Source organism: Mobula hypostoma, chromosome 3 (genome assembly GCF_963921235.1).
Source record: "Mobula hypostoma chromosome 3, sMobHyp1.1, whole genome shotgun sequence".
Taxonomy (NCBI): domain Eukaryota; kingdom Metazoa; phylum Chordata; class Chondrichthyes; order Myliobatiformes; family Myliobatidae; genus Mobula; species Mobula hypostoma.
The window spans coordinates 80,459,554-80,480,386 of record NC_086099.1 but is presented as its reverse complement, the minus strand read 5'-3'; the positions used below and the strand labels follow the sequence as shown (position 1 = coordinate 80,480,386).

Here is a 20,833-nt window from a genome sequence, read left to right as displayed (position 1 = left end):
CAGCGCGCGTCCTGAGCAGCCGCTCTCCCCCGGATTCGGAACTGCATTCTAACCGGCATTGCTTAAACACGTGCCTGTGATCAGCCATTTGCAAGATGAGTTCGAAGGTATCGGAAAAGCCTGAAAGAGCTCGTAAGGGTGTTACACTTAGCGTAAAGCTAGACATAATTAAGCGTTTCAATCATGGTGAGCGAAGTAAGGACAAGGTGAGTTTGGCTTGTGGAAGTTGACGAAGATGATGTTGAAGAGGTTTTGGCATCGTATGACCAAGAACTGATAAATGAAGAGCTTGAGGCAATTGGAAGAGGAAAGGTTAACAATCGAAACCGAATGTAGTAGCGAAAGTGAAGTTGTCCAGGAACTGAATGTGAAGCAACTGCATGAGGTTTTCGCTGCAATGATAAAGTACGACTTTAATTTTGAAAGGGTACGTCGGTTTAGGGCATATTTGCAAGATGGTTTGAGTCCTTACAAAGAACTGTATGATAGAAAAATGTGCGAGGCTCAGCAGTCAAGCATACTGTCGTTTTTCAAGCCTTCCACATCAGGCACAGCAGACGATGAACCTCGACCTTCGACATTGAGGCAGGCAGTCATAGGAGAAGACAACCTCCCTGCCCTAATGGAAACAGATGGCGATGAGATGACACCCCTGTGTCCCACCACCCCAACCCCTGGACGACAGACAGATTTTGATTCCCGGAGAATGCAGCGGTAGCCGGGAGGCACACAGCACATCTTTAAGCAAAAAGCTGAAATAAACATGCTAATTAATTAGGTACCGCCCGGCACGTAATTGTCAACCCAGATCAGAGGCGATGCAATCGGCAATCTCCTCTGATCTGGGCTGACAATTACGTGCCGGATGGCACCTAATTAATTAGCATGTTTATTTCGGCTTTTTTCTTAAAGATGTGCTGTGTGCCTCCCAGCTACCGCTGTACCCTTGCATGCTTCGCGGATCGGTATTGGTCAGCGGCCTGGAGGGTGGGGGCCACTGCACCATCCCAACCTCCGATGACTTAGCCTAACACACCATCATCAGTGTGCTCTGCGCTGTTTTCCCAATTCCAGTAAGTGTACATACATTATTTCTACTTTATATCGGCTGTGTATTTTTACGTGTTATTTGGTATGATTTGGCAGCTTCATAGCTTAGAGGTTACTGGAGAGAGTGTTTTTGCCAACAGCGCTTGTGTGAGATTTTCTGCTGAGGGCGCTTGCGTGAGATTTTCGCTATGGAGAACAGTGTAGGCAATGATTGTGGAAAAGTATTTCTACTTTATATAGGCTGTGTATTTATCATATCATTCCTGCTTTTACTATATGTTACTGCTATTTTAGGTTTTATGTGTTATTTGGCAGGATTTGGTAGGTTATTTTTGGGTCTGCGAACGCTCACAAATTTTTCCCATATAAATGATAATTGCTTCTTCGCTTTATGACATTTTGGCTTACGAACCATTTCATAGGAACGCTCTACCTTCGGATGGCGGGGTAAACCTGTACTGGTGAACCAGATACAAGTGATAACTGGGGGTGTGTATATTACTTGTTGAAACTTTTAGGGTGAGTTGTGAAAGTGATAGTAATAAGGTATAAAAATAGACCCTTTGGCCCTCTGCACCTATTCTGACCATTATGTCGATCTGTATTAATCCCACTTGCCTTCCATATCCTTTTGTGCCTTATTCATTCAAGTATCTTTCAAAAAGCTTCTTAAATATTTTCACAGTTCCTGCCTATTCCAGATACTGATTGCTTTGTCGAAGATTTTTCCTCTTGTGTCCCCTTTAAACCTTCTCATTTCCCTTTCACCTTAAAGCTGTGTCCACCCCACCTGTGGAGAAAACATTCTGGTTACCTATTCCATCAAATTGCCCATAACTTTATATATCTCTATCATGTCACTTCTTGGCATCCTTTGTTCCAGGGAGAGAAAATATGATTTATCCACTCTCTCCTTGTATCCGAAGCCTTTCGATACAGACAACATCTTTTTGAATCTGTTCTGCACTCTGTGTAGCTTAATCGCACCCTTTCCATAGTGAGGTGACCAGAAATACACAAAATTGTTCAAGTATGGACTAACCAGTATTTTTATGCAACCTTTAAGTAGTGCCATTACTCTTATTCTCAATACCTTGGCCAGTCAAGACAGCATAACATATGCCATCCTCGCCAACCTGTCTGTGTTGCCACTTTTTGGGAGCTATGTACTTGTACTCCAAAGTCAACAACACCCCCCCCCCACCCCCGGGCTTCCTTCCATTTACTATGTATGATCTACCCTGATTTAATTTCCCAAAATACATCAATTTACTTGATAAACTATTTATGGATCTCAATCTACACCATATATCAGACATTGTTGCCTTGGATGCAGGAGTTTTATGCTTCTGAATGTTTCTGATGTTCAGAGAAATTGTCATTTGTGGGATTACCTTGCACCATACATCTGTAGAGGGGCTCAAGAGACTAACTGATGAACAACCTGATAATATCAAAAAGTGGTTTCCAGTGGCCACCCATTTTAATTACCCGACATAGATTGGGAGACTGCTTTGCAGAGCATCTATGCTCTGATTGCCAGATCAAGTGGGATCTCCCAGTGGCCACCCATTTTAATTCCACATCCCATTCCCATTCTGATATATCCATCCATGGCCTCCTCCACTGTTGTGATGAGGCCATGCTTTCAATTCCATTTGGGTAGCCTCTAACCTGATGGCATGAACATCGATTTCTCAAACTTCCAGTAATGCCCCTCAACCACCCCCCTTCACCATTTCCCATCCCCTTTTGCCGCTCTTACCATGTCTCCTTGCCCGCCCATCGCCTACCTATGGAGCTCTTCTCTCCTTTTTCTTTATTCCATGGCTTTCTGTCTCACCAATCAACTTCCCAGCTCTTTACTTCATCCCTTCCCCTTGAGGTTTTACCTATCACCTGGTGTTTCTCTCACCCCTACCCCCACCTTTTAAATCTACTCTTCAGCTTTCTTCTCCAGTCCTGCCGAAGGGTTTTGGCTCGAAACATGGAATTTTCTTTTTTCGCATGGATGCTGCCTGGCCTGCTGAGTTCCTTCAGCGTGTTGCTGTATTTTCAGACCTGCAGATTTCCTCTTGTTTGTGATTTGAATACCACTATTTGCATCAGCAAGCTTAGTGATGTATACATTTATGGAAATAGATCAACTTGTTACCAAGTCCATTCTGAACACAGACTTGCGGCCCCATCCAGAAAAGATGGGCAGCGGAATCCCCTGGTTTTTAGTGTGATCTGTATATCTTAGTACTGAATTGTAAAAAATCTGTTTGCCCAGAAATTGCTTCAAATCATTAGGAATGAAAGTTAAAATGCTGACTGCTTTATGTTTCATTATCTTTGAAAATGTATCATACTTAACAAAAATCTACAAAAAGGCTTTTAAAAATACTTGTAAAAAATACTTTCAGTTTGCAAGTTAACTAGTGAGACTTGCATGGTGCCTTGGTTTTTGAGGGATGTTAAGGCCGTGGTTAAGAAGAAGTAGGTGCATAGCAGCTGTAGACAGAGATGAATTAATGAGGTGCTTGAGAATAAGGAATACAGCTGAACACTAACTAGGAGGGCTAAACGAAGGTAGGAAGTTGCTCTGACAGACAGAAGGAGAATCCCAATTGCTTCCATAGATATAATAAGAGCAAAAGGATTGCAAAGGACAAAATTGGCCCACTTGAAGATCACCGTGATCATCTATAAGTGAAGCTGAAAGAGATTGGGGGGTGGGGGGAGATCTTAAATAGAACAGAACTGAGGCAAAACAGCATTGTTGTAGTGGACAGTGTTGGAGTGGATATTTGAGACTTCAGTGAGGAGAGGCTTGAGTGAGAGAAGGATAAAAAGCTGTAGATGGGTATTATCTCCCAGTTTAATTTTGTTTTGTTTTCCTCCTTTATATTTGCGTAGTTAGAACAGTAGGGATGCTGGGCAGGATAGTTGAATGGTCTTCTTGCGGGCTGTGGAAAAACAAGGAGATCTCCTGTGTCCCTGATGACTACTGTGAGAAGTGCATCTGGCTGCAACTTCTAACACTCCCTGTTAGGAGTTGGAGCTGGAAATGGATGAACTCTGGATTATTTGGGAGGATGAAGGCGTGATAGAACGTATAGAGAGGTAGTTACACCCAAAGTGCAGGACACAGGTAATTGGGTGACAGTCCGGAAGGGGAACGGATTCAAACAGCCAGTACAGAGTACCCCTGTGGTGGCCCCCCTCAACGACAGGTATACACTTTGTATACTGTTGTGGGGGTGGGGAATGACCTAGCAGAGGAAAGTCACAGTGCTTAGGTCTCCGGCTCTGTGACTCAGAAGGGAAGGCGGAGAAGAGGCAAGCTGTAGTGATAGGGATTTATTAGGGAAATAAGAATGAGTTTCTGTGGATGAGAACGGGATTCTGGGATGGTACATTGCCTCCCGGGTGCCAGGGTCCAGGATGTCTCTGATCGAGTCTTCAGCATTCTGAAATGGGAGGGTGAACAGCTAGAGTCATGGTCTGTGTCGGCACAAATGACATAGTTAAAAAGGGTGTTTAGGTTCTGCAAAGTGAGTTCAGGAAATTGCATGCCAAGTTAAACGGCAGGACCTCCAGAGTTTTGATCTCGCGGTTGCTACCCATGACATATGCTAGTGAGGCCAGAAATGACAAGATCATACAGTTTAAAACATGGCTGAGGATTTGGTGTAGGAAGGAAAGCATCAGAATTTTTGGATCATAGGGCTTGTCTCCAGGGAAAGTGGGACCTGTAAAGAAGAGGCAGTTTGCGCCTGAACTGGGGAAGGATTAATATCCGAGTGGGAAGTTTTGCTTGTGTTGCATGGGGCTGGAGAGAGAGGATGGTGTTTAAACTGGAGTTGCAGGGGAATGGGAACCAGAGTACCAGAACAGATAGTGGAGTGATTGTAGAGAGAGAGAGAGGTTGTTAAGATGTCAGACAAAGTCAAGATTGAAAAGGTTGAGCATGGTGCGACTAGTGTCTTGAGCTGCATATTGTATATTTCAATGCAAGAAGTATTGTAGGAAATGCAGATGAGCTTAGGATGTGGATCAACACATGAAATTATATTGTAGCCATTAGTGAGATTTGGTTGCAGGAGGGGCAGGACTGGCAGCTCTATATTCTGGGATTGTGTTGTTTTAGATGTGACAGAGCAGGAAGGATTAAAGGGGAAGGGGTTGTGTTACTAGTCACGGAAAATGTCATGGCACTGTTCAGGCAGGACAGATTGGAGAACTGATCTAGAGAAGCTTTATGGGTGGACCACATGAATGGGGCTATGTTACAGAACATCCAACAGTCCTAGGGATTTAGAAGAACAAATTTGTCAAGAGATCGCAGACTGCTGCAAGAAACAAGGTTGTTAAAGGAGGTTATTTAATTTTCCACATATTGACTGGGACTCCCATACTGTAAAAGGACTAGATGGGACTGAGTTTGTCAAATGTGTTCAGGAACGTTTCCTTAATCAGTACATAGAAACCCCAATAAGAGAGTGCACGATACTTGATCTGCTATTAGGGAATGAAACAGGGCTGGTGACAGAAGTTTGTGTAGCAGAACACTTTACATCTAGTGATCATAATGCCATTAGTTTCAAAGTAAATATGGAAAAAGATAGGTCTGGTCCCCGTGTTGAGATTCTAAATTGGAGAAAGGGCAATTTTGATGTTATCAGAAAGGATCTGGCAAGTGTGGATTGGACAGGCTGCTTTCTGGCAATGGTGTACTTGGAAAGTGGGAGCTCTTCAAGAATGAAATTCTGAGAGTATGAAGCATATATTTGCCTGTCAGAATAAAAAATTAAAGATACAACTTTAGGGAACCTTGGTTTTCCAGAGATACTGAGGCCCTGCTTAGGAAAAAAAGGTGCCTAGACGGCATAGGCAGGTAGGAACAAATTAAGTACTTGGTGAAAAAAATACATGAGAACACTTAAGAAATAAATCAAAAAGATGACATGAGGTTGCCCCTAGCAGGCAAGGTGAAGGAACATCCTAAGGGATTCTACAGGTATGTTAAGAGCAAAAGGATTGCAAGGGACAAAATTCTTCCTCTGGAAGATCAGAATGGTAATCTATGCGTGAAGCCAAAAGAGATGGGAGAGACCTTAAATGGAATTTTTACCTCTGCATTTACTCAGGAGATGAACACAGAGTTTGTAAAAGTGAGGCAAAGCAGCAACGAGGTCATGGACTCCATACAGATTAGAGGAGAAGCTGTTTGCTGTCTTGGGGCAAATGAGAGTGAATAAACCCCCAGGGTTTGATGAGGTGTTCCCTTGAACCCGGTAATTACAAGGGCCCTAGCTGAGATATTTCAATCATCCTAAGCGACAGGTGAAGGATTGGAGGATGGCTAATGCGTTCTATTGTTTATGAAAGTCTCTTTTTAAAAAAAAAACAACAAAAATTGTAGACCAGTGAGACTGACATCAGTAGTAGGAAAGCTATTGGAAGGTATTCTGTGGAACTGGATACAAGTATTTGAATGGACATGAACCAATGAGGACAGCACAACTTTGTGTGTGGTAGGTTGTACTTTATTAGGTATACCTGTCCACCTTGTTAATGCAAATATCTGATCAGGCAATCATAGAGCAACCATTCAATGCATAAAAGCATGCAAACATGATCAAGAAGTGCAGTTGTTCAGACCAAGCATCAGAATGTGGCGGAAATGTGATCTAAGTGACTTTGTGGAATGATTGTTGGTGCCAGACAGGGTGGCTTGAGTATCTTAAACTGTTGATTTCCTGGGGTTTCATGCAAAGTTTACAGAAAATGGTGCAAAAGTAAAAAAAAAATCCAGTGAGCCACAGTTCTCTTGGGTGAAAATTCCTCGTTAGCGAGAGTGGTCAGAGGAGAATAGTCGGACTGGTTCAAACTGACTGGAACACTAATAACCGCACGTTACAACAGAAAAGCATCTTTGAAAACAACACATCAAACCTTGAAGTAGACCGGTTACGGCAGCAGAAGACCACTAACATATACTCAGTGGTCACTTTATTAGGTACAGGGGGTACTTAATAAAGTGGCCACTGAGTCTTTAAGCATTTGGATAGGTAGGGCTTGATTAGGGGTAGTCAACATGATTTTGTGCATGGTTTAATGTATCTAACCAATCTTACAGAGATTTTCAAAAAGGTTATCAAGAAAGTTGTTGGAGTAAAGGCAATGGATGTTGTCTACATGAATTTTTGCATGGCCTTTGACAAAATCTCACATGGGAGGCTGATCAAGTAGGTTCAGTCACTTGACATTCAGGATGAGGTAGTAAATTGGATGTGATATTGGCAATATGAGGGAAGCCGGAGAGTGGTGGTAGATGGTAGCCTCACTGACTGGAAGCCTGTGACTAGTGGTATGTTGCAGGGATTGGTGCTCGGTCTGTTGTTGTTTGTCCTCTATGACAATGATCTGTATGATAATGTGGTTAACTGGATCAGCAAATTTGCGGAAGACACCAAGAAAAGAGGCAGATGGAATTTAATGCAAACAAACAAGATGTACTTTGGGAGTACAAACCAGGGTAGGACTTGCTTAGGGAATGGTAGGGCACTGAGGATTGTAGTAGAACAGAGAGATCTGGGAGCATGGATCCATAACTCCTTGAAAGTGGTGTCATGGGTCAATTAGATCATAAAGGCATATTGGCCTTCATAAATCAGTATTGAGTGCAGGAGTTGGGATGTGCTGAAGTTGTTTAAGATGTTGGTGAGACTAAATGCACAGTATTGTGTGCAGTCTAGTCATGAAAGATGAAAATTGAAGGTGTTCTTAATATTTAAATGAAAAGGCCTTAATATTTGTCACTCTTTCAGCTTTTATGCCATTCTATAATTTAGGTACAAAAAACCAAATCTATAATTTCTGAGAATTTGACGAGTGGCAATGTTACTGCTGTAATTTTCAGCAGAAATCAATTACTTATTCTGTATGTTTTACTTGCAATTGCTGAAATCTGTTGAGTAAATCATATGGCATAAGATAAGCAAGCTTTGCAAAGTCAAAAGGGAAAGAAGCAGAATTGTTTCTTTACAAGTGAAGACTGGAGAAATTGGTGAGCAATTTTGTTTCAATTCGTCCATATAATTGAATTGACATTATTACTTGCATCCTTCATATAAAGAGTAAAAATCTTTGTTACATCTCCATCTAATTGTGCAATTTGTAGTAACTTATAGTATGTACAACAGGACTATCAATATAACACAGAAATACAGTTGTATCAGCATGAATTAATCAGTCTGGCCTGGTGGAAGGAGCTGTCCCGGAGCCTGTTGGTCCTGGCTTTTATGCTGCGGTACCGTTTCCTGGATGGTAGCAGCCGGAAAAGTTTGTGGTTGGGGTGACTCAAGTCAAGTCAAGTCGCCTTTTATTGTCATTTTGACCATAAACCGCTGGTACAGTACACAGTAAAAACGAAACAACGTTCCTCCAGGACCATGGTGCTACATGAAACAATACAAAACTACACTAGACTAAGTGAGACAACACAAAAACTACACTAGACTACAGACCTACTCATCATCATCATCATCATCATCATCATCATGTGCCGTGCCCAGTTTCTTTGACTGCCATGGCCCACACACTGCTGTTTCGGGTCAAGTGGATTAATTCATTGGTATTCATTTCCAGCTCTTTGGCTGCTGTCTCCATCATCATTTGTCTTTTCTTCCTCTTGCTTTCTTCCCTTCAGTCGTTCCCATAATTACGTGCATTCTAACTCCTCTTTCCTAATCACGTGTCCAATGAAGTTATGTTGACTTTTCATGATCTCGTACATTATTTCTCTTTTTGTGTTTACTCTGTTCATGACATCCTCATTAGATATTCGTTTCATCCATGATATTCTTTGCGTCCTCCTTAAAAACCACATCTCTGCTGCTTCAATTCATTTCCTCATGTTACTAGATATTGTCCAACATTCTGAGCCATATGACATAACTGGATAAACGTAACATTTTAGTACTCTGAGGCGGGTTGCCATGCCTAGTTTAGTATTAGTCAGTATACTCTTCATTCTCGTAAAGGTGTCTTTCGCCATCCCTATTCTTCTAGTCACAGGACTACATAAAGTGCACAAAACAGTGCAGGGCAATACAATAAATAATAAACAAGACAATAGGCGCAGTAGAGGACAAATCGCAATATAATAATAAATGATGTAGATGCCAGTCTAGTCTCTGGGTATTAAGGAGTCTGATGGCTTTTGGGGGAAGAAACTGTTGCACAGTCTGGTTGTGAGAGCCCGAATGCTTCAGTACCTTTTGCCAGATGGCAGGAGGGAGAAGAGTTTATATGAGGGGTGCGTGGGGTCCTTCACAATGCTGTTGGCTTTACGGGTGCAGTGTGTAATGTAAACGTCTGTAATGGCAGGAAGAGAGACCCCGATGATCATCTCAGCTGACCTCACTATCCGCTGCAGGCTCTTGTGATCTGAGACGGTGCAATTCCCGAACCAGGCAGTGATGCAGCTGCTCAGGATGCTCTCCATACATTCACTGTAGAATGTGGTGAAGATGGGGGGTGGGAGATAGACTTTTCTCAGCTTCGCAGAAAGTAGAGGCGCTGCTGTGCTTTCTTGGCTATGGAGCTGGTGTTGAGGGACCAGGTGATATTCTCCGTCAGGTGAACACCAAGAAATTTGGTGCTCTTAATGACCTCAAACAGAGGAGCTGTCAATATTCAGTGGAGAGTGGTCGCTCCGTGCTCTCCTGAAGTCAACAACCATCTCTTTTGTTCACATTCAGAGACAGGTTGTTGGCTCTGCACCAGTCTGTTAGCCGCTGCACCTCCTCTCTGTATGCTGACTTATCGTTCTTGCTGATGAGATCCACTACGGCTGTGTCATCGGCGAACTTGATGATGTGATTCGAGCTGTGTATTGCTGCACTGTCGTGGGTCGGCAGAGTGAACAGCAGTGGACTGAGCACACAGCCCTGGGGGGCCCCCGTGCTCAGTGTGATGGTGTTGGAGATGCTGCTCCTGATCTGGACTGACTGAGGTCTCCCAGTCAGGAAGTCTAGGATCCAGTTGCAGAGGGAGGTGTTCAGGCCCAGCAGTTTCAGCTTTCCAGTCAGGTGCTGAGCAATGATTGTGTTGAATGCTGAACTGAAGTCTATAAACAGCATTCGAACGTATATGTCTTTTTTTGTCCAGGTGGATTCGGGTCCCCAATGATCCTTTGGGCCCTTTTTACACATCTATCTTTGTAAATGTCCTGAATAGTGGGATGTTCACAACTACAGATGTGCTGGGCTGTCCGCACCACTCTCTGCAGAGTCCTGCGATTGAGGGAAGTACAGTTCCCAGTGATGCAGCCAGTCAGGATGCACTCAATTGTGCCCCTGTAGAAAGTTCTTGGGATTTGGGGGCCCTTACCAACTTCTTCAACTGTCTGAAATGAAATAGGTGCTTTGTGCATTTTTCACCACATGGCCGGTACGTACAGACCACGTGAGATCCTCAGTGATGTTTATGCCGAGGAACTTAAAGCTGTTCACCCTCTCAACCCCAGATCCATTGATGTCAATAGAATTTAACTCCACTTGTATAAAGGCAAACCTAATCTAACTGTCATGAATTTAAAGTGCTGTACATAGTGTTGTGGCTGCCACCAATAAATGATTGCTTTAGTTCTATAAATTGGTAACTGACAGCCTTTTTTGAAATGTGAGATGTAATACTGAAGATTTCATGTTTCCACATTGAGGATAGTAAGAAGAAAGGATAGGTTCAAATTCAGTCTTCTCTAAATCCAGCAGATGAAAATATAGTTTGATTCAAACTCCCACATTAAATGTGGTGAAGCATTTCAGTTTCTGACTCTGACACACCTTCCTGAATCAGTCCTCAGCATTTACTGAGGCTTTTCTCCTGTTTTATTGTCATTGTAGACAACTGTCCATGTGAATTTCCATATTTTCAGTGCAAAAAGTAGCAAAACCAAAATTAGTTACTGAACAAAAAAGATGTTATGAATTTTTCAGGGAATTTAATTGTGGGTTTTGTTTATCAGATTAAGTCCATTATTAAATGTTTGTAATATTACTGTACTCTGAACATGTGTATGAAATACACAAGGAGAAAGAGTAAAGCTATCTTCTAAAAGTTGCCAAACCATTCGGAATTTGTAAACAACAGGAATTCTGCAGATGCTGGAAATTCAAGCAACACACATCAAAGTTGCTGGTGAACGCAGCAGGCCAGGCAGCATCTCTAGGAAGAGGTGCAGTCGATGTTTCAGGCCGAGACCCTTCGTCAGGACTAACTGAAGGAAGAGTTAGTAAGAGATTTGAAAGTGGTGTCTTCTCCTATCATTTTGGATCTCCCCCTCCCCCTTCCACTTTCAAATCTCTTACTAACTCTTCCTTCAGTTAGTCCTGACGAGGGGTCTCGGCCTGAAACGTCGACTGTTCCTCTTCCTGGAGATGCTGCCTGGCCTGCTGCGTTCACCAGCAACTTTGATGTGTGTTGCCGGAATTTGTAATCCTCTTTTTGATTTAAATCTGACATAAATAATACTTTGGGAGGTAAACAAGGAGACATCCCCTAAATTTCACTGGCATGTCATTATTAATGGAAAATTGAAGTGAATCGAAGTTAGAGACTCGGATTTTAAATCTAATTAATTGTTTTTTTTTATGAGCTTGTGTCAGAGAATAAGGAGAAATGGGACAACTGGAATTGCTGCCCTGGAAATTCGTGTGAGCTTTTAGGCAAAAATATCCTTAATTATAAGTAGAAAGTTTTGAGCATGTATTTTAATGCATTCTCCACCGACCACCATTTTAACATTAAGTTGAATGTTTCCATGTAATCAGCTTTGACCTCAATTTGTGTTTTCCCCTTTTATTCAGAATATTTGTACATTTAATCCACTTTCACCAATTACATTGAAAGAACGTTTTCATGATCTCTGGAATATGAGGTAGAGAATTTAAAGTGCTAAATTGCCTTTTCTTGTGTTTGTTTTTGTTTTGAGTCAAATAAATTTGGAAAATTTAAGTTTAGTTGCATATAGCTTCATCTTGTCTCATTCACAAAGCCTGTTGCCTCTGTTTATATGTGCTTAATTGTGCAGTCTTTTGTCCTTTTGATGTAGGTGAGGGATGCTGCCCTCACCCGCAACTGTTCCATTTTATGGACATCTGCGCTTACCCCATCTTCTTACCGCCTTAACAGGTATAGTCCTCACCTACTACCACATGACCCTGCACATCCAGCACATCATTCTCTGCAACTTCTGCCAAGCAAAAGAAGCTACACCCCTCCATTCACCGCCTCCTTCACCTCCGTTCACCGCCTCCCTCGCACCGCCTCCCTCGCCTCCGTTCACCGCCTCCAAACAGTCCTTTCAGGTGAGACAACACTTCACCTGTGAATATGTTGGGGTCATGTATTGTATCCATTGCTCGCAATGTGGCCTCCTCTACATTGGTGAGATTGGACATAAGTTGTGGGACCACTTCATCAAGCACCTCTGCTCTATTTGCGAAAAGCAGAATTTCCCGTTGGCCAAAGATTTTAATTCTTACCCCCATTCCTATCCTGCCATGTCAGTCCACAGCCGCTTCTTTTGCCACAGTGAGGCCACTCTCGGTTTAGGAGCAACACCTCATTCTATCTTGGTCACCTCTAACTTGATGGCGTGAACATCGATTTCTCTCTATGGTAATTTTTTTTCCCACCCCCTTCATCTTCTGTTCCCCACTCTGGCCCCACTTCTCACCTGCCTATCACCTCCCCCGTCCCTCCCTACCTTCCATTTCTCCGATGGTCCACTCTCCTCTCCTATCAGATTCATTATTCTCCTGCCCTTGACCTTCCCACCCACCTGGCTTTACCTATCACCTTCTCGTTTGTCCTTCCCCTTCACCATCTTTTCATTCTGGAGTCTTTTGACCCTTCCTTTCCAGTTCTGAAGAAGGGTCTAGGCCTGAAATATTGACTGTTTTTCTCATTTCCATAGATGCTGCCTAATCTGCTGAGTTCTTTCAGCATTTTGTGTGTGTGTTACTCTGAATTCTCAGCATCTGCAGAATCTCTTTTGCTTATATTTTGCCCTTTTGTTTTGCAGAACTATTGCACAGCCAAAACATTGTACATATCTGACTCCGACAAAAGAAAGCACTTCATGTTATCAGTAAAAATGTTTTACGGTAATAGTGACGACATTGGCGTCTTTCACAGCAAACGGATCAAAGTAATCTCCAAGCCTTCCAAAAAGAAACAATCCTTGAAAAATGCAGATTGTAAGTATATATTCATCTGGCTGGCCGGTATTAAACATTAGGTGTCACAAATCACCCGAGGAAATAGTGTAGTTTCTTCGCAAAACATTCTTAGTTGAGCTTAGAAATGTAGCATTACTTCATTTAGACCTAGATAATGATTCTTTAGAAATGAAAATAAAAATGCAGAAAATACTCAGTAGGTTTCCAGTTTCTGTTCGAAGAGAAGCAAAATTAGTATTTCAGGTTGAAGATCCATTGTCAGATGTTTCTGCTGAAGGGAAAATTAAAATTCAAATCATGTCACTATTTCTTTATTTCACATTCATTGGCCTAACCTGCTGAGTGTTTCCAGCATTTCTGGTTTTTATCTGAGACTTAAAGCATCTGCAGTTTTTTCCATTCTTCTCTGTAGAGATATATTTGATCACCTTATAGTTTCAAGAATGAGGAAATTACTATGAATTTTAGTTAATGTTCAGTGTTCATCAGGCATGAAATTTCAAGGGCAAAGGAAGCTGTGTGGTATGTTCTTAAGCTTTTGTTTTAATGTTTGGTAAGAGTCTGTAGAATTAAAATCTGACTGAAAACACTAGGAATTCAGTTATCTGTAATGTGCTTGATTTGCAAAGCAGAAACAAAAAAGCATGGAATCCTTAATCTTTGACTGAGGTTCAATCCTAAATGTCCTAGGAAGTGGTAGTCAGCTTCTGTGAACCACTGCAGTACGAGTCGAATGCATTTCCACAGTCTTGGCTAAGAGCTAATAAGATTTTGATAAAGAAACAATGAAGGATTGCCATTGTAGTTCAAAATTGGATTTTGTATCAAGAAGGGAACTTGCAGGTTGTGTTTCCATTCACCCACTATCCTTCTGAGTATACACTGTTATCCTGGTGAGATGATAGTGGGGATCGCAAAAATTAGTGGATGGGGTGCCTGTCACATGTACTGTTTTTCCTTCATGTTGCGAATTTTGAGCCTTGTAGGAGTTATATGTATCGAGGCATATAGAATGTATTCCATCACTTGCCTGACTTGTTCCTTCTGGGTGACAGAAAGGATTTGTGAATCCTTTCAGGCTATACTGACTTATGAGGCTGATCTGATGAAGTATCTAGTCAGTGTTCATTTATTATTAATTGAAGGTTTTTGTCATGCTAAAAAAAAAACTTGAAGGCAACCATAGCACACTACAGCACAGAAAACAGGCCATTCGGCCCTTCTAGTCTGTGCCGAAACATTATTCCGCTAGTCCCATTGACCTGCATCCAGTCCATAACCCTCCAGACCTCTCCCATCCACGTACCTATCCAATTTATTCTTAAAACTTAAGAGTGAGCCCGCATTTACCACGTCAGATGGCAGCTCGTTCCACACTCCCACCACTCTCTGAGTGAAGAAGTTCCCCCTAATGTTCCCCCTAAGCCTTTCCCCTTTCACCTTAAAGCCACGTCCTCTCGTATTTATCTCTCCTAATCTAAGTGGAAAGAGCCTATTCACATTTATTCTGTCTATACCCCTCATAATTTTGTAAACCTCTATCAAATCTCCCCTCATTCTTCTACACTTCAAGGAATAAAGTCCTACCCTGTTCAATCTTTCGCTATAACTCAACTCCTGAAGACCCGGCAACATCCTAGCAAATCTTCTCTGCACTCTTTCAATCTTACTGATATCCTTCCTATAGTTCGGTGACCAGAACTGTACACAATTCTCCAAATTTGGCCTCACCAATGTCTTGTACAACCTCCCCATAACATCCCAACTCCTATACTCAATACTTTGATTTATGAATGCCAGGATGCCAAAAGCCCTCTTTACAACCGTGTCTACTGGTGATGCCACTTTCAGGGAATTATGTATCTGAACTCTCAGATCTCTTTGTTTCTCCGCACTCCTCAGTGCCCTACCATTTACTGTGTATGTCCTATCTTGATTTGTCCTTCCAAAATGTAACACCTCACACTTGTCTGCATTAAATTCCATCTGCCATTTTCTGGCCCATTTTTCCAGTTGGTCCAGATCCCTCTGCAAGCTTTAAAAGCCTTCCTCGCTGTCCACAACACCTCCAATCTTAGTGTCATCAGCAAACTTGCTTATCCAATTTACCACATTGTTATCTCGATCATTGATATAGACAACAAACAACAATGGTCCCAGCACAGATCCTTGAGGTACACCACTAGTCACAGGCCTCCAGGTTGATAAGCAATCATCCACTACCACTCTGTCTTCTCCCACACAGCCAATAAATTCCTCAGGTTGGAGTTATTCTTTGTCTGACATTTAACTGGAGCAGATGTTAAACTTCTAATTAGTCAGATCTGAATGCTGCCTGGGTCATTCTCTGTATAGGTGCAGATGTTTGGTTTTCTAAAAAGCTGATCATGACAACAACTCCTGCTCTTCCTGCTTAGACGATGCTTTGGGATTGAAGATGCCTTGCTTCCACTCTGGTTTTCTGAGTTCTGATCTGGTCATTGAAGACAACATTGTAGCATGTGACTCGTCCACAAAAGGGGTAGGAGCTGCCTGATGGGATAGGTGGATAGTTTAAGATGGTGCATTCCTCATGCAAGGCTTTTTCGTTTATCTGATATATGGGTTCAGAGACTTCTGTATGATCCTGATTGCTGCTTCTCCAATGGTTGTGAGCTTAACTAACTGAGTAGTCTTTTGGGAAACATCTACTTCTTCACAGGTAGTTCATACCGTAGATGAAAATGGTTAGCCTAGATCTAAAGAACTATAGTGATATTCTTGGCCAAGTTAACAGCCTTAAAAATAATACAAACATTTCATTTAATGCTGTGGCTCTTCCAGGTGGCTGACTTTTCCATGATTTTCGATTTGAACTTTATTATGTTTTATGCAATGTCAAGGTAGACTGATGCTTAACATTTATATTAAATCCCTGTGCCAGTGCTGAGCTTAACAATTAATTATTGTAGACAATTGATTAAGCCTTGTCCCTTCCTTGTATTTGCCTCATGTTCACTGCTCGTCCATTGAGGAAGTGCATAATACATTTTGAACATAGAATACCGAGAAGATAATGAATATACATTGTTTGACCGTAAGATACAGCAGGATTAGGCCATCCGACCCATTGAGTCTGCTCTGCCATTCTGTCATTTCTGATTTATTATCCTTTTCAACTCCGTTCTCCTATCTTTCTGTAACCTTTGACCCCATGACTAATCAAGAACTAATCAACCTCCACTTTAAATATATGCAACGACTTGGCCTCCACAGCCAGTCATGGCAATGATCTCCACAGGTTCATGATCCTCTGGCTAAATAAATTACTCCTTACCTTTGCTCTAAACAGACATCCCTCGGTTGAGGCTGTGCCCTCCTTTTTCCGAGGCTCACTATAGGAAACCTCCTCTCCACATCTACTCTATCTAGGCCTTTCAGTATTTGATAGGTTTCAATGAGATCCACCCTCATTTTTATAAACTCAAATGGGTTTGGGGCCCAGAGCCATCAAATGCTCCTCATATGTTAACCCTTTCCTTCCGGGAATCATTCTAGTGAACCTCTTCTAGACCGTCTCCAATGCGGGCAGTCTAACCTATCTATGCCTTGTGTCTTAGCATTACAATTTTATTCTTGTATTCAAGTCCTCTTGAAATAATGTTGCATTTGCCTTCCTTACCACCAATTCTACCTTCAGGAAATTCTGCTCAAGGACTCTCAATCCTGTTTGCATCTCTGATTTTTGAATTTTCTCCCTGGTTAGAAAATAGTCTACACATTTATTCCTCCTTCAAAAGTGCATAATCATACACTTCCTACACTGCATTCTATCTGCCACTTCTGTCTTAGTCCCTCTTCAAACTCCCTGCTTCCTCAACACTACCACTTCCTCCATCTGAATTCGTATTGTTCACAAACTTGGCCACAAAGTCATCAATTTCATCATCCAAGTTATTGACATATAATGTGAAAAGAAGTGGACCCAATACTGACCCCTACGAAACACCACTGGTCACTGGCAGCCAACCATGAAGTCCCTTCTATTCCCACTCTTAGCCTCATGCCATTCAGCCACTGTTCTACCCACTTCCCTTAATACCATGGGCTCTTGTCTTGTTAAGCAGCCTCATGTGCAGCACCTTGTCAAGGGCCTTCAGAAAATCCATGTAACCAATGTCCACTGACTCTACTTTGTCTATCACATCTGTTATTTCCTCAAAGAATTCCAAAATATTGGTCAGGCAAGATTTTCCCCTTAAGGAAACCATGCTGATTTTTGCCTACTTTATCATGTCCCTCCAAGTACCCCGAATCCTCATCCTTAATAATGGACTCCAGCATTTTCCTTACCACTGAAGTCAGGCTAACTGGCCTAAAAGTTCCTTTCTTCTGTCTCCCTCCCTTCTTAAAGAGAGGAGTGACATTTGCAATTTTCTAGTCTTCCAGCACCATTCCAGATTCTAGTGATTCTTGAAAGATCATTACTGATGCCTCCACAATCTCTTTAGCTACCTCTTTTGGATCCTGGGATGTAAACTATGTGACTTGTCTACCTTTAGACCTTTTAACTTCCCAGGCATCTTCACCTTGGTAACAGCAACTGCACTCACTTCCTAACCCTTACCCCCTCTCAAATTTCTGGCATACTGCCACTGTCTTTTGCACAGACTCAAAATACTTACGTTTGTCCGCCATTTCTTAGTTCTCCATTACTATGTCTCCAGTGTCATTTTCCAGTGATACAATATGCAATCTCAGCTCTTTTTGATATTATTGGTGAGCTTACTTTGACATTTCATCTTTTCTCCTTTTTTTTTTGTTGCCTTCTGTTGGTTTTTAAAAGCTTCCCAATACTCTGATCTCCCACTAATTTTTGCAATATTAACTGCCTTCTCTTCCTTTCATGGTGTTGTTGACCTCTTTTGTCAGCAATGGTTGTCACATCCTCCCTTTAAAATACTACTTCATCTTTGGTATATATCTATTCTGCACCTTCTGAGGTCCCCACAGAAGCGGGAGCATTTGCTGATCTGCCACCATTCATTCCTATTAGTGTCCCCATCCACTCAACTTCCAGCTCTTCCCTCGTGCCTCTGTAATTCCCTTCACTCCATTGTAATACTGATACATCTGATTTTAGATTCTCCCCCTTAAACCAAAGGGTAATTTCCATCATATTATGATCACTGCCTCCTGGTTCTTTTACCTGAAGTTTCCAAATCAAATCTGGTTGACTGCACAACACCCAATCCAGACACACGAGAAAATCTGCAGATGCTGGGAATCTGAGCAGCACACACAAAATACTGGAGGAACTCAGCAGGCCAGGCAGCATCTAGGAAAAGAGTACAGTTGATGCTTCGGACTGAAGCCCTTCAGCAGGACTGGAGTAAAAAGCTGAAGAGTAGTTTTAAGACGTGGAGGGGAGGGGAGAGAGAAACACCAGGTGATTGGTGAAAGCTGGAGGGGGAAGGATGTAGTAAAGAGCTGGGAAGTTGATTGGTGAAAGAGACAGAAGACCATGGACGAAAGGAAAGGGGTGAGGAGCACCAGAGGGAGGCGATGGGCAGGCAGGGGGATAAGATGAGAGTGGGAAAAGGGATGGGAAATGGTGAAGGGGAGGTGGGGGGCATTACCAGAAGTTTGAGAAATCGATGTTTATGCCATCAGGTTGGAGGCTACCCAAATGGAATATAAGCTGTTGTTCCTCCAACACAAGTGTGGCCTGTAGTTCCTTAACACAGTCTCTAAGAAGCTGCAGCTCGGTGCACCTCATGCAAGAGTTGTTATCAGTGAGACTGGAGCGCTCTCAAAGTTCCCACATCTCACACAAGGAACATACCGCTACTCAGATCCCATTCTCGGCACACTAGCTATGTACTAACAAGGGGGCAAAAAAAAACTTACCAGAAACTTATTTAGAGCCTCTTCCTCTGCTGCTTCAAGCCTCTTCTTGCCCAAGCCTGATGAGCGAAAGCCAGCCCCCTATAACATTGGCCCACACCAGCAATGGCCATACCACTTGCAGCTCTTTTTATGGCTCAAATAAGACTCGCTGATAATGAGACTTGAAGTTTTTTAAATTGCTCCTGCCCTGCAAGATATCACTCTCACAAACTACTTCAAGCAATGACTTGCATGTGACAAGACTTGTAGTTTTCAAATAGCTCCCACCCTATGAGATGTCGCTCTGTCTCTGATAGATTTTTCTGAAAGCAAGGTAACTAAGTAAACTGATGAAAATAAGGGCTGAATGAATATGAGGAAACTACAAATGGCAACAAAATAATATCTGGTATTATTTATAGTTTGAGCACTATTTTGTACACCATTTGTTGGTAATTTATTGGCCAAAATCTTAATCTTAAAAGCCTTGGAATCTGCTGGAATGTACGAATTTCTCCCAGCGAATTATGTAAGAGGTTTAGGCCTCCCATGTTAAAACATTACATCAGAATTTTATACTCAGTTGATCGTCTTCCTGAGACATCCACTCTGCTGCTGCACTTCCCAGTGAGTATATTCCCTCGGAATCTGACACCAGTCTAGCGGAATGGACGAGTGAGGAAAAGCAGCTGTGAAGAGAAAGTAGAGGTAATCCTGGGTTGAGTTGTTAACCGATCTTAGCAATCCATTTGTCAATGTTTCGACATCACATGAAGAGACATCATCAGTGTGCTGTTCATTTATGGTGTGTCCTCCAAGTGCTTGATTTTTATATACTTATCAATCAGTTGATAGGCCGTCATTATGGAAACTCAAATTTGGTTGCCAAGATCGAAGAACAACTCAACCTAACCAACAGCCACTTGAGCTACACATTTTCTGAGTTGTTTTCAAACGTAATTCTCTTGATTTAATCTGAATTAGAAGGGTTTTTTGTTTACTAATGTTCCAGTTTTGGTTTTGTTACTGTATATAAATTCTGTTCTAATCTAAATGCCTGGTCCTTACCGAACATCTGGGAGACAGCTTACTGAAAGAAAGTTCTTCTTAAGATGTATAGGTACAAATGATTTTAAGGAACCTTGAACTCAGGTGGCTTACAAGCTAGTGCAAGGATAGGTTGTAATAAGGCCATAGTTTAACATTAAATTTGTCCGTCCAAAAGTTGAAATTGCATTAAGGAAGCTCAATTTGTATTCTCCTTGTATATACCTCTTAACTCTAATGTTTTTCTTTTTGTTTTTAGTATGTATTGCATCAGGAACAAAGGTGGCATTATTTAACAGACTTCGTTCACAGACTGTCAGCACGCGGTATCTACATGTGGAAGGAGGGAATTTCCATGCCAGTTCACAACAGTGGGGAGCATTTTACATCCATCTATGTTAGTATCTACAGCTATTCTTTGTCCACTTTATTGTGCTTTATTATGAACTTTATTCTGGTATAGCCATCTTTATGTAAAATCTCCAGTGCAATTTTTAAAAAATGTTTAAGAGAAGTACTTTGAATGATGGACTGTATGTTACAAATTGATGGACACCTTAATTATGGGTGCTAAACCCTCAACAGTAAAGATGAATTTTGAGTTGACAGCATGATAACATTAGTTAATC

The 20,833-nt window shown here is 41.9% G+C and overlaps 1 protein-coding gene across 2 annotated transcripts in view; it reads left to right on the top strand.

Annotated features, from left to right (window-relative positions):
• Positions 1-20,833, top strand: part of rbpjb (recombination signal binding protein for immunoglobulin kappa J region b) — a 149,174-nt gene that overhangs the window by 95,001 nt on the left and 33,340 nt on the right. For both annotated transcript variants that reach the window (XM_063043331.1, XM_063043330.1), the window contains 2 exons: positions 13,133-13,307; positions 20,464-20,601. In XM_063043331.1, the coding sequence (XP_062899401.1) occupies positions 13,133-13,307; positions 20,464-20,601 (313 nt within the window). The remainder of the gene's footprint in view (positions 1-13,132; positions 13,308-20,463; positions 20,602-20,833) is intronic.